This window comes from Podarcis tiliguerta (genome assembly GCF_965153285.1).
Source record: "Podarcis tiliguerta genome assembly, chromosome: 1".
Lineage (NCBI taxonomy): Eukaryota > Metazoa > Chordata > Lepidosauria > Squamata > Lacertidae > Podarcis > Podarcis tiliguerta.
In genome coordinates, this window is record NC_139534.1 from 34,482,472 (window position 1) to 34,509,336 (window position 26,865).

General features: G+C 41.6%; 1 protein-coding gene across 1 annotated transcript; it reads left to right on the forward strand.

Annotated features, from left to right (window-relative positions):
* Positions 1 to 514: 514 nt before the first annotated feature.
* Positions 515 to 18,489, forward strand: ARL5A (ARF like GTPase 5A). Its single transcript, XM_083414204.1, has 7 exons — positions 515 to 1,618; positions 2,108 to 3,087; positions 9,382 to 9,442; positions 11,109 to 11,256; positions 11,791 to 11,874; positions 13,623 to 13,774; positions 14,900 to 18,489. The coding sequence occupies exons 2-7, from the start codon at positions 3,042 to 3,044 to the stop codon at positions 14,946 to 14,948; spliced, it is 540 nt and encodes a 179-aa protein (XP_083270330.1). The 5' UTR covers positions 515 to 1,618; positions 2,108 to 3,041; the 3' UTR covers positions 14,949 to 18,489.
* The last annotated feature ends 8,376 nt before the right edge of the window (positions 18,490 to 26,865 follow it).

Here is a 26,865-nt window from a genome sequence, read left to right on the forward strand (position 1 = left end):
TGTAATGGAAAATTGTTTTGAATTGTGGGTAAGCTATGTGAAATTATTTAACTTCTTAAAAAATGTGCTCTACTGTTGAGCTACAGAACTTCACATCTGCATCACAATTAAGCTGGAAGGATAACGGATTACAGTTGCAGTAAAAGGCTTACTACCCGTGAGATGTGTTAGAATACAGGTTAACTGTAAATATTAACATTAATTTTTAGATTATCCTAGTGCTTTTGTACTCATGGGCCACGATGCAGGAAAGCAGGAGCACATTAATTTATTTTAGCAAGCAAGTATATAGACTAAGATATGTACATTTTGACTTGTATGCTACTGAAAAAAAGGAAGAAAACGAAACAGTCAGCGAAGAAACATGGAATATATCTCCGGAGGCTATGTATGCCTGGTGGTACCAGTGTGGTGTAGTGCTGGAAGAGGACTTGGAAGACCAGGGTTCAAATCCCCACTCAGTCACAAAGCTCACTGGGTGTGACCTCGCCCTGCGTCCCTGTCTCTCAGTCTCAGTCTTGCTGTGAGGATAAAATTGGAAAAAAGGAAGAAGCATGAATGTCATCTTGAACACTCTGGAAGAAAGGTGAGATATAAATGTAATAAATAAATATGAAAGATGCTAACCCAGCTATTGTGGACATTGCAGAGATACAACTATTGTAGATAGCTGTGTTGATCCATTAGAGAGGAAAAACCACCAAAAAGCCACACAGAGTATGGTCTGTAGCATTGTTACGAACGACTTTTGTCAGTAAGCTTTCAAGTAGCCAGAACTGTTCAACAGGCTGGATGTTAATACAAAATGGGTGGGGAAAAGGCTGGAGGTTTTTGTTTGCTTATTATTTATTTATTACATACCTATTCTGTTCCTTCCTCCCAGAGGAACCCAGAGCGGACAGTAGAAAAGTAGTAAAACAAACAATTTAAACAAAAACATATTTAAAACATTTTAACACAACTAAGTGCATTCCACACATTGGATGCTACATGTATCTTGATGTTAGAGCCATGGCTGTTGGTACAGTATTACTTATTATTAATCTATGGAATTTATTTATTTTCCTATTAAATTTACAGGCCGCCCATCCCGATGATCACAGGGTGGATTACAGTATTAAAAAAAAAAAAAAGCTTAATAAAAAATGAAACAACTAAAAATCAAAATTAAAAAACCCACACAAAGTCGCCCACCCCCTGGATGAGCAGCCGTCTTGAAAAGTAGCAAAAACTGATGCTACCGGCTTGATTCCCTGAGAAACTTTCATTGATTCCAACTCCCACCATTTCAGATTAGATTTTGTTAAGAGGTGCGGACATGACCAAAAGTAAAACGACGACGCATAAGAAATATAAACCACAAAGCATCACAGCCGGGAAGGAGAAAGGGCCCAAAGGAGCAGAACAACAGAATAGCAGAGATTCCATTAACAAATATGCAAAAATAGTTCTCTAACCGTGAGAGCCACCGTTGTTGAGAAGAGAGGCTCTGTGCAGTGTCTTAAGTGAGCCAGGCATGTGCCTATATATGCAGGGACACTGGAGACAGATGCTGTGCCTCCATATTCCAAGAAAACCCAAATTCATTCGAGCTCTGCCGATTCTTTTAGCCCACGAGGTGCCTTTATTGTTGTTTAGTCGTGTCTGACTCTTCGTGACCCCATGGACCAGAGCACGCCAGGCACTCCTGTCTTCCACTGCCTCCCGCAGTTTGGTCAGACTCATGTTTGTAGCTTCAAGAACACTGTCCAACCATCTCGTTCTCTGTCGTCCCCTTCTCCTTGCGCCCTCCATCTTTCCCAACATCAGGGTCTTTTCCAGGGAGTCTTTTCTTCTCATGAGGTGGCCAAAGTACTGGAGCCTCAGCTTCAGGATCTGTCCTTCCAGTGAGCACTCAGGGCTGATTTCCTTCAGAATGGATGCGTTTGATCTTCTTGCAGTCCAGGGGACTCTCAAGAGTCTCCTCCAGCACCAGAATTCAAAAGCATCAATTCTTCGGCGATCAGCCTTCTTTACATCACTTCCATACATCACTACTGGGAAAATCATAGCTTTAACTATACGGACTTTAGTAGGCAAGGTGATGTCTCTGCTTTTTAAGATGCAGGTGCCTTTATAAGGAGGGCAATTTGCCAAACCCTAAAGTAACAGAAGAAAAAGATCCTGAAACACCAAACAATTCCTATTATTTATTTATTCGAGCCATTTTGACTGAGGTTTCGAAACATTAAAGGAGCCGAAGAGCCAGCGAGCCACCCCTCCCTTCCAGAGGACAAAAAGAAGGCAACGCGCTGGTGCCTAAGCCCACCATCTCCCCAACTGCCTCCGAGCCAAAGAGCAGCAACGCAGCCCGGCACCTCGCACGAGTGGAACCCCTTCTCAGCCAATCACAAAGCGGGGGCGGAGAGGGAGTCTTTGAACTCCCACCGTTCGACGAAGCCCTTGGAGGGTGACGAACGTTCCCCGCCCACTTGGGTCGACCTCGCCCTCACTCTCCAAACCCCGCCCACACTATGCTACGCCCCGCCCCCTGGCGCCGTCGCATCCTCCTGCCTGCGCGACGCCGCTCGGCTGGAAAAGCGGCGCTTTGCGGTAGGAGCGGGAGCGCGCACGCACGGACGCTGGCGCTCTCTCAGTTTCCCTCGGACGGTGTCCGGCGGTGCCCAAACACCATCCGTTCCCCTCAGAGCGGCTAGGCCTAGGGAGAAAAAAAAGCGAAGCTCGAGAAGAAGGGGCGGATAGGAGAGAAGTAGTTGCGGCGAGGCCGGCGGCAATGTCCGCGAGGAGCGGCGAGGGGCGCGCGGCGGCGGCAGCGGCGGCGTTGCTGCGGGCGACCGTCTCCGAGGCGCGGGGCCTGCACCGCCACCGCCGCCACTACTACTACCACCACCTTCCTGCTGCCGCTCCGTTCCTCCTCACTCTCCGCAGCTGGGCTGTGGCCAAAGACTGAGCGCGGGGGGAGGCCGAGGCCGAGCGGGGAAGAAGAAGTGAGCCGGTGCGGAGCTGCCTCGGGGGGCAGCCGAAGCTCCCGCCGCCTGAGCATGGGAATCCTCTTCGCTCGGATATGGAGGCTGTTCAACCACCAAGGTGAGGGAGAAAGGCAGGCTCGGTCTCCGGCTCCTCCCGAGTCCGTGCGGAGCTGCTGCTGCTCGTCGCGTAGCCGAGGGAGGCCGACGGCGGGCGGACGGGTTTCGGGGTGTGAGGCGCCGCTTCTGCCTTCCTGGTGGCCCCGAGGTCAAGAGAGCGAGGAGTTTTTGGGGGGGGCAAAGGGGGAGCCCCGAAGGACCTGAGGTAGCAGCTTCGGAGGCGCCCCCCCCCCCGCAGGGCTGAGCATCTGCTATGGTCACCTTTCCCTTAGGTGGGATCAAAGTGCGGGCACAACTCACCCAGCAGCTGAATACAATCGTTCCCTGGGGGGGGGGGCAAAGCGAAAAAAGGTTTCTGCTTTCTTTCTCCTGGTTCGGGTTGTAAAAAGGAAAGCGGGTGGGGGAAGGAAGCGCGCAGAACTATTTTCCTGTGTGTACGGGAGCCGCTCTCGCTTAAGCGAATGTAGGGAAAAGGGCAATGCTGGGTCTCGCCTCAAAGGGCAGCTGTGAAAGAGGGAAAAAACATACTGAGAATGCAAGTGAAGTGTTTTGAACAGTGCTGTAAAAAATACTAGAATTAGCCGTTGAGTGGCGATGGGTTCAGAGAAATGCAGCAAGGGAGCGCGTCTGACTGGTATGTGTGGTGAAAGGAAGGTGGGAAGAACGATTTAGCAGCATGTGTTGTAGGAGGGTAATGATTGTTTTTTAAACAGCTGGTGGCATTGACCCTAATGGTGGGAAATTGGGGAGATTAGATTGGGCTTCTAATGAGATGCTGGCTTACAGCTGGTTGTGTTCTTGTGGTGCGTTTGATTGAGGGAGAATTAAGTATTGCTCAGAACTGAGAAGTCTGCAGTTAATTTTCTGTTATTGATTGTGCAGTGTTGTACCAACTTATATCTTTCAGTGCTTGCCAAATGCACAACTCTTTTGAGAACCTCGTTATTGGGTTGTTGTTTTTATTTTTGATTATGCATTTTGTGATTTTATATTTTGATTTTATAATAATAATTTATTATTTATACCCTGCCCATCTGGCTGAGTTTCCCCAGCCACTCTTGTGAACTGCCCTGAGACCTCTGGGTATAGGGCGGTATATAAATACAATAAACAATCATAATAATGATAAATACTTGATGAGCTTGTGGAGATTCTCTGGCTGGAAGGAGAGCCTGCAAGGCAAGAGAGGTCCCAAGAAGTAATACTTTCCAGTGGCAAGAGTGATGGAAGGTAGGCTGCATGCACACTGTATATTTAACACACATTTCAACACAAAAAATCCTGGGCACTTTTGTTTACCTTTCACACAGCTACAGTTCCTAGCACCTTCAACAAGTTACAGTTCTCAGAAATATTTGGGATAAATGTGCTTTAAATATATGATGTGGATGCAGCCTTAGGCTTATGTTTTCTTCCTTTGTGTTCTGAGAAAGGGGCATGCCACACTGTCTCTTTATAGGCTTTGAGCTCTGCTTTCTGAGCAGGTGCCACCTGAAACCATCTTTGAGAGCTGAAGAGTTGGTTGTCTTGTTTCCCCTTCATCCCCTTCATCAATAATGGAACATCTGTAAGGGAACTTAATAGGCTGTGTGGAGGAGTTAGGCAGCTAAGAGTTCCATTTTACCTGCATACCAGTGCAAAGACAGCACCACATCCTATACAAAAGCTATAAGCCATACAATGTAAGGGTTTTGTTTAAGCTGTTGTGACTTAGACACTTATGGAGCAATTCCCTGTCAGTAGGTATACCTGAGTTGCAAGGATTATATATGTGTACAGTGACAACAAACCTATTTTAAAGTACTAATTAACTATGTCTCTTACCACTGGACAAGGTTATACTTGTTGGTAAGCTCTTTGCTGTTATGTGTCTGGTTTGAGTCTCTCTCTCAGAACAGTTGTTTTTCCTTTGACAGACCACTGAATACTACAGCAGTCATAGGGTGGTATACAACTTGGTATTCATCTGTCATTGAAATCAATGCACTGTAGAGGAAAGACACACACTGTTAAACCTCTGCTAGAAACTGAGATATGAAAGCTAGGAGGTAAATGGCACCTTAAACCTAGGTGCAACAATGAATGGAATGTCAGGGATGTTTTTAAAATAATAATACAAAGCTGAGAATGAATGAACTGCAGCTAAAATCTTATGTTCATTTTTCACATGGTCTAGTCCTCATCTGCAAAAAACCCCAAAGCCATGCTTCCCCAGCCCGCCCCCCTAATATTCTTAAGAAGGTCTCCTCTTCAGTCATTAGAGAGTGACTGGAAGTGGGGAGGCAGGAAAGGGTCCTCCTTTCCTTCCACTGTGCAGTTTTAATCTGAAATCTTAGGCGCAGTACTGTACCCAGAGCTCAGATACTGCTTGCACTAATGAAATTTCCTGTTGCAAAATGCGCCCAGAGCAATAGGATTTTTGAACACTGTGTTCAACACATTACTATAATCCAACCTGGACATAGGATTCTTTATTAATCATTCAGATCTGAACATTTTCTTGCTAAGTCTGAAACAAGTTCAGACTATATATATTTTCAAACATAGGAAGTTAGAATTTGCAGATAAAGACGCCTGTGTCGCTATATGAGCCATTACTTCCTTGCCTTGGGAGAAAGCTGGTCATTTGAGACAAGTGTAGTTACCGTTTCTTGTGGTTGTTAGCACATTTCCTGTAGGTCATACAGTAACTAGTATGATTGCTTTTGAGTGTAACAAAATAGCTAGCTGGTGTGTACTAATTGAACTACACTTATTGTTCTGTTTACAAAATGCAATATTAAATAGACAGAATTCAACTATGAACTCGGTAAATTAGTGTTAAGATACAGCATAAGTAATTTTCCATTCAACTTTGTTTGTAGGGCTTTGCATTTTTAAGTTTCTTTTCCCAAATTGAGAAGATTAAAGGTGCGCATGAGCTTAGATGTAAAGCATGCAGTGCTTTGACAGTGTGAACATGAAGCATGAGTGCCCCTAAAACTTAAGCATAGTATGCCAACCAGGCCAATGTAACCTTAAGTATCAAAGACATGGTAAAAATATTGTCAAGATACCTGGTTTTTTTCCAGGCTTGCTTGCACTTCTCTATTGATGCATGAATAGACATTCTTACAAAACCTTTGACCCACTGACCTTATCAGTTCACTATCTTTGTATGCTGGGGAGATGGAGGTTTCTTGATTGAATCCACCCTGGAATCTGCTGGTGAAGGTCAGGAAATAACATTTAATAATAATGGAGGAGGGGTGGGGAGTGGAGGGCCCCTTTGTGCAGCAGAATGCACACAACCATTTGATGTTTTCAGGTATTTCCATAGTTCTTACAAGTACTGTTTGTGAAACTTCAAGGAGCTGTTCCCAACCCCCACCCAGTGCTGTATCTTCATATACACACGATCGGTGATTTCTGGTGTGTGGAAATCAATTTCTATGCATGAGGATTGTTCCTTGCTGCACTGGGGTTATTGTATATAAAATGGAGCACTCACTGAAACAACTTTCTATGTTATGTAGCTCTGTCTAGTCTTAACCGATCTATCAGAAAGCAGAAGAACTTACTGTGGCCTGATTGGAAAACTCCAAAATTGCTTACTTTACAAAAACCTGATGTAATTTCAGTGTTGCTTCAAATACAAGGGCCTCTGGCTGTTTTCAAAGAGCTTTTAAAATTAACTGGGGACTAGGGCTTACCATCAAAGACTTTTATTTATACTTTCATTTAAACAGTTCTTCAGTTAAATTTGAATATATTTGCACATTATCAAATCCCCAATATAGTTTTTTGAGGACACCGTTACCACTGCTTGAAAGGAAGGAATATTGAATCTGTTCTCTCTCCCTCTCAATATAGTAATTTTTTGACTTTCAAATAGCGGACTCTTCCATGGCAGGGAACGTTCTCTAAAGGACAGAATGCCTACTATTGATTTTCTCCCACAGCTTGTAGGGGTGTGTGTGTGTTCTCTCAATTCATGTGGCATGAAGCTGAAATACCACAGGCTTGGCCAGTTCATCATGTGAATTGAGCATATGCCCTAAAACAGGCTTCTTCAAACTCTGCCCTCCAGATGTTTTGAGACTACAATTCCCATCATCCCTGACCACTGGTCCTGCTAGCTAGGGATCATGGGAGTTGTAGGCCAAAAACATCTAGAGGGCCGAGTTTGAGGAAGCCTGCCCTAAAACATCTTTTAAGATGCCTAAGTATTTTGTGGTAGATACATGAGCCTCCTTGGCAGATGTTAATGTGGAAAGGGCTTTCTGAAGGTAAAAACCGAGAAAGGTAATATCTCAAAAACCAAGACAGCTATAAAAAGTAAGCAAACATTCCTTTAGGCTTAGCCCAATCCATAATTAAATCAGTTGTGGAAAATTTTAATCTAATTTTTTCGTTGATTTAGCTACTGATTAAATCATGCAACCTTACTAGAAACCTTAGATTGCCAAAAGAAATAAATAACTCACTCTAGTTGCTAATCAATTAGTGTAGGCACTTAAGACCCCCCCCCTTTGTCATGCTGCAGATCTTTTGTTCCAAGTGCCTCTTCATCATTCATCCTGCCAGCAATACAATATAATTCTCAAACTTCAGTATAGATACTAATGTTTTGGTGGGAGTCAGGAGAGTTGCCTTTGATTTTTTTAACAATATTGTGCTGTTGTGCAGTAGAGTTTAATATTCCCTATTGCTAGAAACACTCTGCAAAACCTCACACTATTGATTTAAAAATACTTAGCTTCTCCTTCTATAACATTTTCTCCCATTTCCCCCACTTGCCTTAAGTGTAACAGTGTGGTGTATTTTATGTTGAAGTAAACACTGGCCTGGTTTGCATGTATTTAAACCACTATCCCATAAAATTTCCACCAATTTCCACTAAAGCCCTCATGTCCTAACTGGTGGCTTGCCTCTACAGCATGTTAAACAAAAATGCTTGGCATTACCCTTTTGAAAGCAGGTGCAGAACAAGTCCTTTAGCAAGTATGGGAAGCTTATTGTTTGTTTTTGTATGATAAATAAAGTAGTCATTCTGAAAAAGAAGTTGGCATACAATGATTATCTTATTATTTATTTACTGAAGCCCTGCCTTTCTAGCTTTAAGATCTACAAGGTGCCTGAACAACAAAACAATTACAAACATTGTGGTGGTGTACATAGAGATATGTGGCATGAAGATTCCCGTAACTTGTATAGGTTGTTTAATACTGCATGAGAGACCAGGGGTGCCAACTTGAATAAAATATTGTGGGGGTCCAGGTAAGCCCCGCCCTGCATAATCAATCATATGACGCCGTGCACGCACACATTTGAATGGGAATGCCAGTCAACTTTGTGGGGGCTCAGCCCCTTCAAATATTTTATTGTGGGGGCTGAAGCCCCCACAGCACTTAGGAGGAGACTCCTATGTGAGAGACTTAATATAGTATGAAAGACTGATACCAGTATACAGTAAGGCCCTGCTTGGGAGGGAGAAGCGGGGGGGGGGGGAGTAGTCATGTTATTGCTTGTATGGCACTGTATTACCAGGTAGAGGTGAGTGAGTGAGTGAGTGAGTGAGTGAGCTGGTTGTATATTTACATTTAATGTTGCCAGGGTGTTTTTTTAAATGCCAGATGTATGCTTAATGACAAGTGGTTGGTTGGGGATTAGCTGTGTTACGGGTATGGTTGGTAAGAATGGTTGAGAGTATGTGAGAGAGTGCTCAGGGAGATGTTACTGTGGGAGATGTTGGGGGGGCTAACTCACTTACCTTGTTTAGCTGCTAATGATGCTTTAATATGTGGAATTGTATTGCATTTTTGTATTGGTATTTGTCCTTGTGTTTTTTATGTTTAAGATAATGGACCAGAGTCAGCTCACAGGTCCCACTAGTGGAAGCCTGCACAAGGATTTCTGCTAGAGCAGAAGGGCTTAAACCTATCTCTTCCTCCTACATTCATTCCAATTGGTTCTGGACAGGTGGGAGAGCCCCCAGAACTCGGGGGGGGGGGGAGAAGTGGGGAAATCACTCCACCAGGCAACCGGAAATGCTTGCACAAATGGGAGAGATCTCCTAAGCGCTATGTTGAATTCCTCCCAGTATTTTGCTTTCTTGTTTGCACGCTGCCTTTAAATGAAGGTGGTTTTTGAGTTTCATTCACAATATTTTATTTTGATCTTTTATAATGTTATACTTAATGTTTAAAGATACACTGTAAATAACTTGAATTTCCTTTGGAAATGTGATGAAATATAGAAATTATCTAAATAAATAACTAGCTCCTCATTTGCTCTCTTTTTTCCCTCCCTCCAGAGCACAAAGTGATCATTGTTGGCCTTGATAATGCAGGAAAAACAACCATTCTTTATCAGTTGTAAGTATGAAGTTGTATGAACAGGTGACTAAAACTGTTTTTCCATACCAGGATACTGAACTAGACAAACTTTGCTTGTTACCTGCCAGTAGTCTGCCAGATTCCACAGGACTCGCAATCCAAACACAATGCACTCTCAGGAAATAGTTAGACATTGTAACAAATTGTAAGAAATCCGTTATTTCCATTGATTCCTGTGGGGGAATTTCTAATGCCTTCCTGATCCCAAATGACAAAAAACCCCTGAGAAAACCCTATGAAACTACAGCTTTGAAACTTTAATACCACATATGTAATATTGAGGTAGGGCGGATACTTGAGATTACCATTATAATGGTATTGTGTAGACATCATTCAGAGCCAGATTTTGTGATTTGGAGAATGCTGTGTGGTACAGTTCTCACTGGCCCATATCACTTCAGCTTATAGGTGTGGCATTGCATACCCGAATGCTCCTACATTTAGAAGAGAATTGCATGCCCTGCATCAAAGGCATGTCAAGAAGGCATTGGTAGAATCTTTATCTCCAACACATTTTCTGAGAGAAAAGCTATGCAATTAGGCAGTTTTGGTTCTGGCGCTGGTTAAAGGAATAGGGACTCAAAAGAAAATCTTGTTAGAAAGACAGTGCATATTTTAAATGATGTAAATCTTTCCTTCTGCCTACCCAGGAATCTCAGTTTGGACTTAGGCATGAAACAGGTCTAGGCAACAGTCAGGTTTTGTTTTTTAAAAATGGGTATCGGCTATTGCTGCTTTGTGCAAGAGCCGTAGCTGTACACTGATAACCTTCAGCACCTAGCAGAGACTAATTCAGTCTGCAACTTCCATCTTGTAACTGAGTCTAAATGCAGCTTCTATGCCACAGCATCCAGCCTACTTCTTGTACTTCTGTACATCCTCCCCCACTTGGCCCATAACCTGTTTTTGTTCTAATATCTCACACCATGAAGTATTTTAGGGAACTTGAAAGCTTCCTAATTATTTTGTGAAATTTAGTAGATTCCAATATAAATATTGACAAACTATGGATTTTGGAGTTCTAAATTGTATGGTATTTCATGCTACCTTGAATGTCTCCAAAAAGCAGCTATACTGAGGTTCTGGAGATATGCCAACCTCTTAAATTTAGTTGCTGGAATCAAGTGAAAACTCTTAAATTAATTAACTGTCTTATTGAAATTAAATTCCTAAAAGGTTTTCTCCTAAAAGTAATAACAGTTTTGCTTGGAATTGTGAAAAACATTGTCTTCTTTGATAGCCATAGTTTCTTCTTCTGACCTTGTAACGTGGTAAATGTTTACTGATACACTGAGTCTGTAGTTTACACAGTCCAAATATACTTAATGCAAATATGATCCACATTTTCTTGAAGCTGCACCCACATGAGCAGTTTGACATGTGACTCAGTGCACCTTGGACATAGCTGCAACATACCAGAGTTGTGTTTGCAGTTTACACTGGCAGTTTGATAAAAATGCTGCTTGGGGGTATTGTGTTGTCTGTACCTAGGATATACTATGTCACATTTTTATCTCAAAGCAACTACAAACATAACTGCAGCTGAATGCAGCTTAGACTGCAGAACAGAAAAAAATCTAGACCAAGGAGAGAGACTGAGGCAGAACATACATCATTCTTACATTTTCTTCTCCTTCCTTTGCAGTTCTATGAATGAAGTAGTGCATACGTCTCCAACCATTGGAAGCAATGTAGAGGAGATTGTTGTTAATAATACACGTTTTCTTATGTGGGATATTGGAGGCCAAGAATCACTTCGATCTTCATGGAACACATACTATACAAACACTGAAGTAAGAATTTGTATAATATAATGCAGAATTCAGCCAAAATGAATACTTTGTCTTCTTGAGTTCAATGAGGAGAGTAAAGGGTTTGTATTGGCAGTATCATGCCCTTAGTTACTAAGGGATTTTTTATATATATATATATATATATATATATATATATATATATATATATATATATAGTGGGGGCTATAGAGATTATTCAGACCAAAAAGAGAAAGCATTGACTATTTTGCAGTAATATTAATAGCTTTAACTATGCACAATTAGGACTGTGCATAATGAGGATACCTCAACAATTTTTATAACAAAGCTTTTCGGGGGCGGGGGTGACCTTAATCTTTCTGTACTTTGGGGTGGGCTTGGGATGTATGTGAACAGTCTTTATTTAGTAATCACTTTTAGTTTAGTTACTGATTTTAATGTTAAATTTGTTAGAATTATATTACATCAATTTTTTTATATGACGTGAGTCATTTTGAGACATTTTTGTGAAATGACTACTAAATTAAATAACGATAACTCTGCTTTTTCTTTTAGTTTGTGATAGTTGTTGTGGATAGCACAGACAGAGAGAGAATTTCTGTAACTAAAGAAGAACTCTATAAAATGTTAGCACACGAGGTGAGTATGTGCTGGGAATTTTTTATCTAGCTTAAAAAAATGCTGCAGTAAGTTTCTGCCTTAATGCTAAAGTTCTGTTTCTGACTTCCATTTAGGTAATTATTTCAAGAGGGTTCGTTTTCTTATAGCTGAGGAGCTTTTAGATTTGATACAAATCTCTGGGGCTGTCACCTCTTCTTCAGACTTTTAAGAGGCCCCCAAAAGATTTTCACACGTGACTATTTATAGTCACCATACTGCCTTTTGTGTGAAACTGACATCATTGTTAAAAGTCCTGTGTAGTTTGAGAACAGCTGCTATTGGCCTCAAAACCCTTTCAAAAATAAAACAAAAACCTTAGTAGTTGTCAAGTAGTCAGAATGGCACCACTATAGCCTGCCTTCATTCTCTTTACATACTGAAAGGCTATGTTTCCAGCACACTTTTAAATTTATTTAGATCTTTTACATTTGAGAATTGGAGTAGGGAACCTCATGCCTGGGGGCTGAATGTAGCCCTCTAACATCAGAAATAGGTGTATGGGATATTAATTGCATTGACATGAATGATAAAACAAGTGGCACAGTATATTACTATAAAATCTTTATTTAGGATTTCCTCACTCTAGCTTTTACTCCATTCTGTGATAGAAGGGAGAAATGTTTTGTAAAGTTACGCTGTGACTTGTAACACTAAAAAAGAGGGATCAATGAACACTGTTTGTGATAAAAAAATGTCCACTTTAACTTAATTTCTGTGTATTTACTAAAAACTAAAGTAGGTTCATAGGAATGAGAAAACAACCTGAAAAAAACCTACATAGGGGAAATCAGTACAGTGGTACCTCTGTATAAGTCCGCCCCGTCCAGCGTCCATTTCGGCGGACGTCCGCGGCAAACCCAGAAGTACCGGAACGGGTTACTTCTGGGTTTGCTGCTCGTGCATGCACAGAAGCGCAAACCGCTCCGCGTGTGTGCACAGAGCGACACTTTGTCGAGCGTCCTTTTCATCGAGCGTCCAGAGCTTTAGAATGGATCCCGGACTCAAAACAAGGTACCGCTGTACACCTGTTTTTGCTCATTCTAGCAGCTTCCTCATTGTTTCTCTTTCAAACCTGCAAAACCTGATGCCTGTGATCGCAATGATAGGCCAGCTTCCTAATCATGCCCCAGCATTTAAGGCTATAGTGCTTGCAAGCAAGAACTCTTGGTTGCTGCCATGTTTCTTCACATCTAGCACCTCCTGGGAACATAGGCAGGGAGTGGAGAAACATAGTGGCAGTCAGATCTCTTGCTCTATTGACCTTGGTTTTAGTTTTTAATGTACTGGAGGTGAACAGAAAGCCTGTCACAGATGGTGTCATCAAAATGTGGGATTTGGGGTGGTGTGGTGGTGGTAAATAAGCCAGTGTTCTGGTAAGTATGCCTTGAAACTATACAGACCAGTTTGGGATCTACCCTACCCCAGCCAAATACTGTACTGCAGTTTCAGGGAACCTCAAAGCTTTCCCCAAAACAGTGAACCTAGTTCCTTCTAGGCACAATGGAAGCTTATTCTTTTCTAAGATAGAGTTATCAGTTCCCCCTTTCTTAGAATTGCTGGAAGGTCACCTTTATTTGGGTTGGCCTCTACACCATTAGGTTGCATGGGACTACCGTAGTGTGGCTTTACATTTAAAAAAGCAGGTGTTATTTATCATGCTGGTTTATCATGTTGAATAATGGGGAAACAAATTGGAGACATTTTCTTTCCCCCCCTCCCCTCTCTAGGACTTGAAAAAAGCAGGTTTGCTCATCTTTGCTAACAAACAGGATGTTAAAGACTGCATGACAGTAGCTGAAATTTCTCAGTTTCTGAAGCTAACCTCAATTAAAGATCACCAGTGGCACATCCAGGCATGCTGTGCTCTTACTGGCGAAGGGTAAGAAGTCTTTGGTTCATCGATATTTTTCTGAACAGATCTGGTACATGCAACTAATCAAGGGCAATACTTAGTAAACCAGTTAGGTAAATTTATTCCCACTGACTCCGTATTATAACATTTCACCAATTAATACTTTCCTTTTACAGAAGTAAAAAGTAAGGAATCTACCCAAATATATTTTATTCATATATTATTATCATATATCATATATTCACCTTTCCATGGTTTTTCTATTTGTATAGGTAAGAAGTAAAGTCTTGAAGAATTTGTCCTTAAAGCATAATGAGCTGTTGAGGGGAGAGGTAAATGATGGGAAATATGAAGCAAAGGGGAGTTAGCCTTTATGGCACCCTTGTTTTTAGCAGTTGTGTAGATGGAAGAATTCTGGGCTCACCAAAATTCTACCTTTTATGTAACTGTTAAGGATACAATGGAAAACAGGTAAATGATAGCTTTTGGTGGAATATAAAAAAAGAGCTTTTGTAATTCGTTAAAAGCACAGAAATGGCACATACAATAGTAGGGAAAACAGGTGTTTCAGTTAGATGAAGTATCTCTTCTTTGCACTTGTGTGTACCAATGGATAAACAAATGGAACTGGCATCAATTAACAACACTCCATATATTTTAATTGTAGTAATAATTTAGCCTTCCAAAGGATAATGCAAAAGTTTCTAGCCCTTGAAGCATTTCACTAGCCCAACTGTCCACAAACCCATGTACAGGCAGCAACCATTTTGTGTATGTCCAAATTATGCATGACGGTCTTTTGGACCCAGAAGAGGTCAGAATGGGGGCAGAGCAGGGCAAAATGGTCACCACCTATATTGATAATCCTTTTATGTCCATGGACAAAATTTTAAAAACAGTTCGTTTTTTAAAAAAGTCTTCGCCAGTTACTAGTTGATAAATCATTGCAACAATCTTTCATGGTACAACAAGCTTATTGTTATTCCCATATTGCAGTTAATATTTTGGTGCTGGCTGACAGTGGCTTTTGAAGCTACCTATTAAGGTGATATATGAATGGCCAGAGGTTGAAGTTTCTCATACATAGATTATGTATGTATATGTAAACAAGGAAGTAACCACTTTTTCTGAATTTAAATGTTTCATTTGCAGATTGTGCCAAGGACTGGAATGGATGATGTCAAGACTTAAGATCAGATGATTTTTATTCTGCACAGACATTGTACCAAAAAAAGTGCTGGACGTTTGGTCATCTTGACAGCTGTGAATTAATGGCTTATGTGTATTTATAAAATCAAAACTTCATTTGCTACTTTATTTGCTACTTAACACACTAAAGCCACCTCCGACGGAAAGAAAATATTTTGAAGTTCAAACTTGGCTTTCCAGATGCTTCCTCTGGGTGGAGTTCAAATACTACAGCTGACCTTAACTTTAAAGTGAAATCACTTGAAACTGTTTAATAAATAATGTGTGGATTGAGAAAGAAAAGGAGGAATTTTAACTTTTACATTTTATTATTCCAGTCTAATTCATCCAGTTGAAAATGTTGACTTTATTATTCCAGCAAATCAGAAAAGAAAATCAGTGGCACAGGTATTGACTTCCAGTATTGAAACTTACTTGGCTGTGTTTCAGAAAGTGCAATTTTTCCCCCTGTATGTGTACTGTACACTTTGTATACTTATACCTCATGTTAAGGTTGATCGAAATCGGTACAGAAACAGCAAATAGCACTGACTCTTGCCAGCATTCTTGATGCTGAGATCACAACAGTATGTGGATGTCAGGCTTTTTAGTCCAGTTGGACTCCATAAGAGCAGGCTGTTTGGAATTGAAAGTACTCTAATCTGACTTTTAATTGGACTGTGAAAAATGGTACTAAAAGGGTTACTGCTGACACATCATTTGTATTTTGTCATATTCTGTATGCTATTCTCACGCCACTGGGGATGGTAAAATTCTTTAAGATTGTTTTATATACATTTTGCACCTAAAAATAACCATAACAAGAAACATGACGTGGTTTATTATTGATAAGGTTTTATATGGCTTAATATTGGCATCTAGCTGTACTAAACAATAAAATAAAATTGAAAAAGGTTGAGGGAAGTTTAAAAGTTGACATTTTTATGAAGTTGGCTGAGAAAATAGCTTGGAATATGCAGTATAGTTTAAAAAAACACTTATGCCTGTGGTTTTTTTATTGGGCCACCCCCATTTGAAGCACCTCTCAGGTGAAGTATATTTGTTATAACTGATAGTGGGACATTGAGTTTGATCCAGACTGAGTTGCATTTAAGTCTCATTGATTTCAGTGGGAGCAAAGTCATGACTATAAATTGTTTAGTTAACTACATCTGGGCCAAGTCAATTATTACTTTATAGGAGGCAGAGGTTAAAATCCAGATAGCTCTGTTGGTAGCAAACCGTTATCCTGTATAGCAAACTGCTTTTGAAATTCTCTAGGAATATCTGAAGTATTTTGCTATATTAATTGGAGTGGGATGGCCCTTAAAGAAACAGAAGTCTAAGCACAGTGCATTCTACTTATGAAGCACTTCTCTGGGTTGCGGAAAAAATCCTGTAATCCATACAAACTACAATTGACAGCTTTACCGGACTCTGTTGCAAAACTCCCAGGGTATTGAGCAGTGTGAATAAATTGTTATTTTCCTTCTTAATCCATGTGCAGTCAACATTGTAAAGGTTGATGGTGGTGGGGACAGTGATTTGAAGAGGTGCCATATAATGTAGAAAAAAAATACTGCTTCTGTTTAAAAGGATGGTAATTCTTCTGAAAGATTTGAAGTATGATTTCAGTGTTCTGAACACTGTGCCTATTCTTTTTATCAGGCTTTTGTGTTATTTAGAAGCAAATATATAGCTAGCACCTGATAAACTGGAAAACCTTTTTCTTCCTTTTTTAAAAAATACAGTTAAGTACAATTTGCTCCTAAATGACAAAATTGGGTCAAATTTTCTCGAAATTACTACTCATGGCTCTTGGAATCTGGCGGATGAATAAACTAGGTTTGTATGCTGTGGGTTGGCTGGTTTCTACTATATCCCCAAATGCTTTTTACAATTAAATTCTTACAAAACACACACACGCGGTATCAGTGCCATTAAGCGGGTGGTGCATCAGTGTTTTACAAGAGGAGCAATTGCATTCTATTGTTGTTGTTTAGTCGTGTCCGACTCTTTGTTGCCCCATGGACCAGAGCACGCAAAAAGATACTTAGTTGAATTAAGGACCATGTGATAGCCCAGTGGAATCTTTTACTTTTCTTTGAACATTTTTAATCCCCGCCCCCAATGCCCTGTCACATGTCAAAAGCAGTTAACAATGAGATGAAAGATGCAGCTGCTTGAAGGAAAAAAGTCTGAAGTCCCTTGGGGCTAGTTGCATGGTTCTCAGAATCCTAGCCAAGACATTTTATTTTATCTGCAAATGCATGATTGGAACATATTTAAAATTCTTTGTTTTAGCAAAACTGTCCTTTGCAAGACTTAACTAAAATGCATTAACATTGGGAATATATCCATGTTACCAAATTAAATTTACATATTAAGTACCCCATACTTCTATGATCACAATATCTGTATGAGAGTAATGTGTTTCCTGAACAATATAAGCTTTCCCTCCTGTTAATATAGCTTCTGTCGTGTGTGGGTTTTTTAAGTTTGAGAATTGATTCCTTTACTAGCAGAGCAAACACATTAAATGAAAAGGAAGGTTGCAGGGCAATATAAACTTTTAGAAAAGTCTTAGTGCGTACCAGAGTCTCCAGGGAAGCAAAACACTTAGAAACACATTGGCAGTGCCTATCTTAGATTGGTTGGCTGACCCTCAGCGTTAACAACGTACAGGAAAAGCTTTTCGCACAACTTGTAAGTATTTCATGGATTGGCATTAGCAGCAGTGGGTAGATACCTTGCCTCCTGCCAGTCAGACACCCTGGGAGGGCTTAGGAAAGAGCTTAACATAGAGCCCTCACTTAGTCACTCTTATTTTGGGATAAGGGTATGAAGTTACCCATCAATTCTTTGTGGTTATATGTGAAGCAGAAGCCCATTTTCATGTTTGTGTATATTTTTGTCCAAAATAAGCTTTGTATAGGGAAAACAACAACGCCTATGTATATGCATGAATTTAAAACTGAAATTACTGCTATTGCTCGGGAACTTAGCTGGAGAGCTCTGGATGGCATTCTGTCTTTATAAGTCAAGTTACCCATAACACTAACACCAATGGATTAAGGGCTGCTTAGCACACACAACATTTTCTACTAGTGTGCAAGAAAAAGTGTACACCATTTTGTGAGTGTGTCTGTGATTGCCAAGATCAAGTGTAAAAGTTATATGGTCCTACCTGCTGTTCTATTTTGCAGAGTGAAAAGATAGCATGCCCTGTGATTTTTGCAGAGCATGTGATTGAGGTGGACCATAGGTATTTCCTTAATGGACAGCTTGAGTACTCTTTGTCTGATGCTACCTTGGAATGTACCCAGGTTTATGTCAACCAGTAGAGTCATAGGGGCATACACAACTGGATTGAAGAATATATCCAAGGTAAGCGGAAAATGCAGTTTCTAGATTTTGGCTGGTGGTAGAACTGGTTTTTGGCATTTAGTTTAATTTTCTTTTTTTTACTAGCCCTGCCAGCATGCTTCCTTCTGTGCCTATGTATTGCCTACTCAGTGTGTACATTTGTAAATAAACAGATTATTACAAAGGCATTGCAAGACTGCTGCTCTCTTATCCTGTAAAACTAGTCAGCACAATTTGTGACACTAATCAAATGAAGTTCACCAGTCCATATTGTGACCTTCAGGGGACTCAAGCATTTGTTTGTTTTTCTTGCTGCCCACAGGTGGCGACTACAAAAAAATTGTCAAGCACTCAAGGGGCAGTAATATGTGGCTTGTTTTAGTAGGTCATGTTAGTTTCCTTAGGTGAAGGAAATATGAAGCAATATACATAAGAATATGTAGACAAAATGTTAGATGTTTTGGGGGTGTAACACCTCCTTTCTGACTGTGGTTCAATCTATTTTTAGATGATGAATCTTGAAATTACTAAATGCTGCTTCAAAGGTAGTTTGCAATGCTTGTAATAGGGAGGAAAAGATTTTGTGCCCTAACATAGTTCAACAAATGGATTTTCACCTGTCTTGAAATAGGTGATTTTAAAAACAATAGCATTGTTAAGCTGCATTAATCAGATGGACTGAATTTTGAGAGTGCAAAAACAGCTCAGTGGTAAAGCAAATACCGGTACTTTGCAAGTATAAGGTTTTATATTTATTCCATATCATCTCAATCTTAATTGGTAGGACTAGACAAGACCTCTGAAATCCAGTTCAGGATGGGCCAGCATTTGCCTGCATGGATGAGTTAAATTATCTGAATCTGAGTTTCCTGCTATTTTGTTTACTCTGCTTAGTTGAAAGTTGAAAGACTATAATCCTGGCAAGCAATGACTAAACTGTTTCCTTTCTTAAAAGTATCTTACCATTGGTCTGTGCAGCATTCTTTCATAGGAGGTGTTGATTAGATTTGCATCTGCTGATCTTTACACAAAGTATTAGGAGCTCAAGATGCATATTTGAGATAAGACTGGTACCAGGGTCAAGAAAAGTTCATAATGTTTAGCTTTTCATGTTAAGGTTTACTCATGCCATGGCCTACAGTAATAAACCACAGAAAAAGTTCTGATTGACACACACCTATTCATGTGTATGTTGTCCATTTTCAGAACCCACATGTTCTCAGCACTTCTGCCCTCTAATTGGCTTATTCTCATTATCTCTTGAACCTCTTGTTTGTCCATATTGAATCAATATCTTTGTTCACCAAAACCACTCTGAACTGGCTTCATGCCCTGAATATAACGCTGTCTACAAAGTATAACAAAACTTGTGTTTCATTGACAGTTTTATTAAACTGATCTTTCCAAAGAAAAAGTCTTTGTCAATTCTCAGTTTTTATACTACCAAAAGCTGGTGAAGAGGAGCTTGCAGGAGAAACCAAAAGTTGATGTCTAAAATGATAGTGGCCTCAATTTAGCCTGTTTCCAAGCTATCAGTTTTAGCTCATTTGGGAGAAATTGGTTCACATTGTGGGGCAGCGCGTTCTTGCCAGCTCTACTAAGTCATTGGACTCTTCTGGCAATTAGAATGAAACTCCCTAGTAAATGTGGGATGAGCTCACGAGATAAAACGAATCTGCTGTGTAATGGGGACTGTAGCAGCTGCCTTGTTGTTGTTGACGCTGCTAAACAATTTTGAGTATTGGAAACCTTTTGTGACAACTACAGCAGCTGTTTCGGCTCGCACGGTGAGTGACACTTTTGCTATAAATAAGAATCATTTGATTGTATAATAGGCAGAGCAAGAGGGAAAGCGGAGCTAAAGTCACATTTTATTGGGTATATTGTTTCACAATCTTCAGATTATTCAATGATTATTCAAAACAAGCAAAATATTGTTGCATCCTGGGAAAACTTAATCTGTGGACAGATACGGCTCTGGGCCTTTATGCACAAGAGAAACAGACAGCTTTACAAGTTGGTTGCTTCTTCTTTAACCTCTGGGGACGTGTAATATTGCTTGCTCATTGGTAAATGTGGAGTCAATGCTTCATGTAGAAAATTAGATGAACCTCATTTTAGCTGTTGTGTGATATAGCTAATGCATAAAAGTTACAGAGAGTTGCAGAGCCCCACAGATTGGCAGACAGTAGTTGGGAGCGGATGAAAACAGCCTTAGTTCTGAGGTTTCTGTGGTGGTCTCAAGTACAATATTGGTACTGTTGCTTTTTGAATGCTTCCTTCCAGTATTAGGGAAATAGCTATGGAAAGCTTAATGAGGCTGCATTATACTTGCTATTACATATTCTTCTATCAAATTATGAGATCCTCCACCAAAAGGAGGCTCAAGGGATATGACTGCAAGCAAGAAAGGGGCTCACCCTCCTTGAAGCCCTGCTAAGTTGGATTGTTTCTTTCCATATAATGAATTCAATTGCTGTACAGCCTCCTTTGTTCAGTCCTGGTGCTTGACTTCAGAATAAATTATTACAAAGAGATGGACACGCAAAATATTTTCAGCTGTGCACACCATGCACTGCAAGAGAAGGAAAGCATGCCCATACAGCCCTCAAGGAATTACCAAAAATGAAACAGAAAAACGATCCTGCCAAAAAAAAAGGATTGCTGAAGCAATGGAGTGATATGAAAAAGGAATAGATTTGCTGGCCGCTTGCCACTTTAAAGAAGACTTAATTGGAGACTACGTATTTCCCATGAATCAAGGGAAGATACTAATAACATCACAAAGTGCAGTAAGGTAAAGTGTTGCTCGCCGCTCAATGCATCACACTATCCATTGGGGACCTGTGACACTTTTGCAACTGCACAGTGCATAGCAATCGCACAAGCAACGAATATGCAGTCACAGCTGCAGTTAAGGCACATGGCTGTCTCAAGGGGGGACCCCTCCAGACTGGCAGTCCAGGGTCTAATATTACCCGGCTGTGCCACGGTGTATAAGAACTACACTTGGGAAATGAGTTTGTTTTTAGCAAAAGTGGTGATAAACTCCCTCATTCTTTTGCAATACTAGAACTTGGAGTTATGTAGAGAAGTTGACTTGTTTTTGTTAACTCATGAATTTACAATAATAAATAAAACAGTGCAGGATTAAACCCTGTGGAGGTCCCCAGGCAGTCAGAATCTGCTCCCCCCCCCCCCCAATTATCTCAAAGCTTATATTCAGCTTGATTGTAATTTTCTTTCAAGATCAAATCAATATTATTTTGATCTGTTGTTGTGGGACCCATAGGCCAGTGTCTACTCTGCCTATTTGGTAATTTGGCACTGTAAATAAAAATGACTTAAGAATGGTACACAAAATTATGATTCGTCTCTTTGATCATGTATTGCAAATCCTTGGGTGGTAAAATGCCATGGCCCGGCTCTCTTCTCTACCCACCCCAGCTCCTGGACTTCCAAAGTGGGCATATTTTTTGTCATGTCTCATTTGGTTGATTGCAAATTACCCCTAATTACAATTATAATTGTAATATCCTGGGAACAAAACTGTAAGAACCGAATAGTTAGCTAGGCAAAATAAGTTCTTTAAAAAACTAGCGTAACACAACAGAACAACTTAATATCTAAATATTAGATACTTGTCCAGGTCTCCATATTCTCTCTGTGCACAGCGTAGTTCTTTTTCAGTATAGCCCCCTTACACACATTTTTTTTTCTGTAAGCCAAAATGCTGCATAATCCATATGTCTCACATTTTCCTTAGGCAATTGAATTAAGTGAGGCATAATATGAGCATCAGCTGAAGCTCTGGTCTCTATGGGCTATATTCTATAACCCTTGCTCAGCCATAATTCCTGTTCCTCATCTAATATTGATGCACCCAGGAGCAAACAGCTGAATAAGGCTGTGTGGTTTATTGCTAAAGAAGCCAACAGGGTAACATGATGGATCAAAGTTTTACTCTGGTCCACTCTATTGTAAATATTGTGCTTGCTTTGTACCTTTTCAGCCTGCAAAACAAAGATGTGACTTTTATTGTTGGACTGCTGTTTGCCAGCAATGTTTCTCGGAGCGTCTTGGCTGTAAATGCTGCTGGCGGATGAGGAGGGGGGTTTCCTTCTAAGTGGAAATAGTTGGGGGAGCAGGCATACCTTTTCATTTCCACTCGCCTTGGTGCCAGTCGAAAGTTTGTTGTCCTTCAGCAACTCCCTTGACGCCCCTTCCAGATGACTCTGGAAATTTTAACAAGCCTTGCGTGATATCAAGCCCACGTCATGACTGCTTTTGATCTCCCTTTTCTCAGTCAGAAATGCCTCCCAGTTGTCATACTCAGAAAACATGATACTGTTATGGTGTAGCATTTTAAGCTTTGGTGGCAGGCCTGTAGGCATCCTGCTTTGCTTAATGTGCACCAGGGAGTGTTTTCATTCATTTTCTTTGCAATTATTGCACGGGCAGTGGGGTAGACCACTGATCACTGCCTAGCCTTTAAAAAAAAAATGAATTGACAAGACCAGGTGTAGAATTTCCCTGGTCTTCGGAAAAGACAGTATCAGCACTATGCTGGCGAATAAGCCAGCCTTGTGTCAGGCTGTCTGCCATCTTATGCATAGCAGTGCTAGAATTCATGCTTGCTTAGTGCTGTGGAATGCAGAAAGTGACCCCCGTGAACACAGAGCAGGCACTTGCATTTAATTAAAAAGCAAGCTTACTTTGAAACCCATTAATTACCTTGGGAGAACTGTGGTGAGCCTTTTTGATCACAAGCACCTTTTGAAGTGCTCAGCATTCTGACGTGCTTAGCAATTTATCGATGCATTTAACATTGCTGAATATTTAGAGAGCTGATATTTTTTTTGGGGGGGGGAGAATAAAATGATGTTATGCAGGAATAAATTTTCTGTTTTGTTTCCTTGGCAGGATGGCTGTACCATGCTAACGAATGGTTCATTCACTTATTTTTACAATCGAAATCTTGCTGCATTGTAGTGAACTTGGAAGTTATAAAGTAAAAATTCATGTAAGGAATTCCTGTTTCAGGGGCAGTCAGACGTGTTTGTTGTTGATATATGGATAAATGACCCCAATCCAATTCTTGTCATAAGCAGCAATAAAATGCTAGTTTCACCCACTTCATGCAGTGCTGATTAGCATTGCAATATCTGCACCAGCTTCTGTTTGTTTTTCTTGTTGGTAGATGACTGCATCCCGAAAATATTATTATTTGTTAGGTCAAATGCAACATTAGCTTGGCTATCTTTAGCATTACAATCCTATGTGTCTTCTCATAAATAAATCCCAGAAGAGAATATAGAATTTTAGCCTAAGTGGGACACTGCAAAGTGAACTGCAAAGATTTGGGCAGATATCTTCTGGTTAACTTTTTTGTTGTTGCAAGGTTTCAGTTGATCCTAATCCAGGTGTTAGATTATTGTTGCTTTAGAATTCCCACCTACCTTTCTCCATGGATCAACTACCTGAATCCTGCCCCCGCCCCCCCCCCCACATTTGTTAGGCCAAAGATTTCTTACCTTCGGCTGTCTTTGGCTCAACAGCAAGCTTCAGAATCCAATTGGCCTCAGCCCAGTTTTCAAGCCACCAAGCTGCTCACTTTGGCTGCTTACATTTAACTTGAGAGCCAAACATTTCTGCCAGAAACCAAATGAGCCTTCAAGATTTACCCACAAAATCAGCAAGCGGACAATGAGTGTGATTTGCTTCCTGTTGGAGTCAGTGGTAAAACTTCAGTGTTGTTTAATGAAGCTTGAGTGTACTCAACCCTGTAGAAAACACAAGAAAACCTTGTTCTGAGCACAGGCTGAGCACAAGGCTTAAGAAATGTAGTGCTGTGCTGAAACCCATCTTCCAGTTTCTCAAAGGTGTTCTTCCTGCATGAAAGAGGCTTATGTTTTTCTGCGTTAATTGCAGGGAACTTTCGGTGTGTGCATAGGGATGGGTTTTTTTCCTTTATTTAGCTCACGTTTAATAGCAAGTGTATCTAATTCACACTTCCCTAAGCAGTATGTGAACTTAAAATGCAGCTATCCTTCAAATTTTGCGCTTCTCTAAATTTTCCCATGCATTTTTCCATTCTGGAATTGTGCAAAGATGTGCGTAAAAATGCACATCTTTGGGAAGATGTACAAAAAAATGCATTGTCTTGGGGAAAACTGCTTGAAGATTTGTGTATAACTAGAGTAATGCAAATTAAAATGCAGATGAACTTTTGTTAGGACTGAGGTTTTTTTTTAAAAAAATGCTAACTAAGTGTGGAAATGTAGCAAATTGAACTTGGAAAAATGAGAAACAGAAGCTGATATCAGTGCATTTGCTAACATTTGATTTTTATTTTTTACATGAAGTCCTTCCCCTTGCCTTAGAAAATCAAAATCCCACGCTTATTTCTTTAAGAAGATTTAAAATAATACAGCTGATAAAGTTAACTCTGAAGAAAAGTACATGAACTTCGAGCTACTAGTAGTATGCAAGCATACTTGAAAATAATAAAAACTTACCGTATTTTTCGCCCTATAGGACGCACTTTTTCCCCTCCAAAAAGGAAGGGGAAATGTGTGTGCGTCCTATGGGGCGAATGCAGGCTTTCGCTGAAGCCTGGAGAGCGAGGGGGGTCGGTGCGCACCGACCCTTCTCGCTCTCCAGGCTTCAGGAAGCTATCTGCTAGCCATGGGAGCTAGCAGAGACCTTGCCAGCACCCAGAAGCTTGGGGCGCGCTGAGCTCCGCACTCCCCAAGCTTCGGGATTGGCGCAGCGCTCCGCTAGCTGTGGGAAAGCCGCGCGGCTCTCCCACGGCTAGCGGAGACCTTGCGGCACCCAGAAGCTTGGGGCGTGCTGAGCTCCGCACGCCCCAAGCTTCGGGATTGGCGCAGCGCACCGCTAGCCCTGGGAGAGCTGCGTGGCTCTCCCAGGGCTAGCGGAGACCTTGCCAGCACCCAGAAGCTTGGGGCGCGCTGAGCTCCGCACGCCCCAAGCTTCGGGATTAGCGAAGAGCTCTGCTAGCTGTGGGAAAGCTGCGCGGCGCTGCGCGGCTCTCCCACGGCTAGCGGAGACCTTGCCGGCACCCAGAAGCTTGGGGCGCGCTGAGCTCAGCACGCCCCAAGCTTCGGGATTGGCGCAGCGCTCCACTAGCCCTGGGAGAGCCGCGCGGCTCTCCCACGGCTAGTGGAGAACTTGCCGGCACCCAGAAGCTTGGGGCGCGCTGAGCTCCGCACGCCCCAAGCTTCGGGATTGGCGCTGCGCTCCGCTAGCCCTGGGAAAGCCGCGCGGCTCTTCCAGGGCTAGTGGAGACCTTGCCGGCACCCAGAAGCTTGGGGCGCGCTGAGCTCCGCATGCCCCAAGCTTCGGGATTAGCGCAGAGCTCTGCTAGCTGTGGGAAAGCTGCGCGGCGCTGCGCGGCTCTCCCACGGCTAGCAGAGACCTTGCCAGCACCCAGAAGCTTGGGGCGCGCTGAGCTCAGCACGCCCCAAGCTTCGGGATTGGCGCAGCGCTCCGCTAGCCCTGGAAGAGCCGCGTGGCTCTCCCACGGCTAGCAGAGACCTTGCCGGCACCCAGAAGCTTGGGGCGCGCTGAGCTCTGCATGCCCCAAGCTTCGGGATTAGCACAGCGCACCTGGGGGGGAAATAAAAATTTTTCCCTTTATTTCCCCCCCCCAAAAAAACTAGGTGCGTCCTATGGGCCGGTGCGTCCTATGGGGCGAAAAATACGGTATATTTAAGTGAATATTGGAATAGGCATAGGCTCTGCTGGTCTCCTGTACAGAAGGCAATGCTAACAGTTCCATTATTTATTCCTGGAAATAATATTCCACAACCAGGCTGGAGGCTCTTTCCCCTATTGCTTCCCATCAAACCTGTTGGTAGAGGCTCCTAGAGAACAGCCTCTCTACAGATGATTATTCATTATTATTCAGAGTTCATTATGAAATCAATGTGTTTTCCATTTACGCAGTGGCGTAGCGTGGGGGGTGCGGGGGGGGCCGGCCGCACTGGGTGCAACATCTGGGGGTTAGGGTTAGGGGGCGCAAATCCACGGGTTAGGGGGCTCAAATCCACGGGTTAGGGGGCGCAAATTACTTGCCTTGCCCCGGGTGCTGACAACCCACGCTACGCCACTGCATTTACAGATTCCAGTCCTCATTTCCCCTCAATCTTGAAAAGTTATTGCATTGTCTCTGCAACTGCAGTATTCCTTACCTAGGACAATAGTTTTCTACCAGACAGCAGCGCACAATTAAAGATTTACTTCTAGTCACACAGACTTTCCATGCTTTAAACTGTTTCTGTATGCCTGATAGGTTAAAGAGAGAGAGAGAAAAGTTTGTCAAACATCCTAATCAAATATTATGAGCATATGCAGTTTTGCATTTTAAACTCACAGAAATCATAGTATTAGCTGGCAACTAAGTCAAATGGGCGGGGTACTACTACTACTACTAATTATTACAATAATAATTACTACTACTACTTCAGCAATAAAATGAAGCTTGTTTTGTTGCCCCAATGTTGAAGAACACTTACTTAGGAGTAAGCCACGGGGGGAAGCCT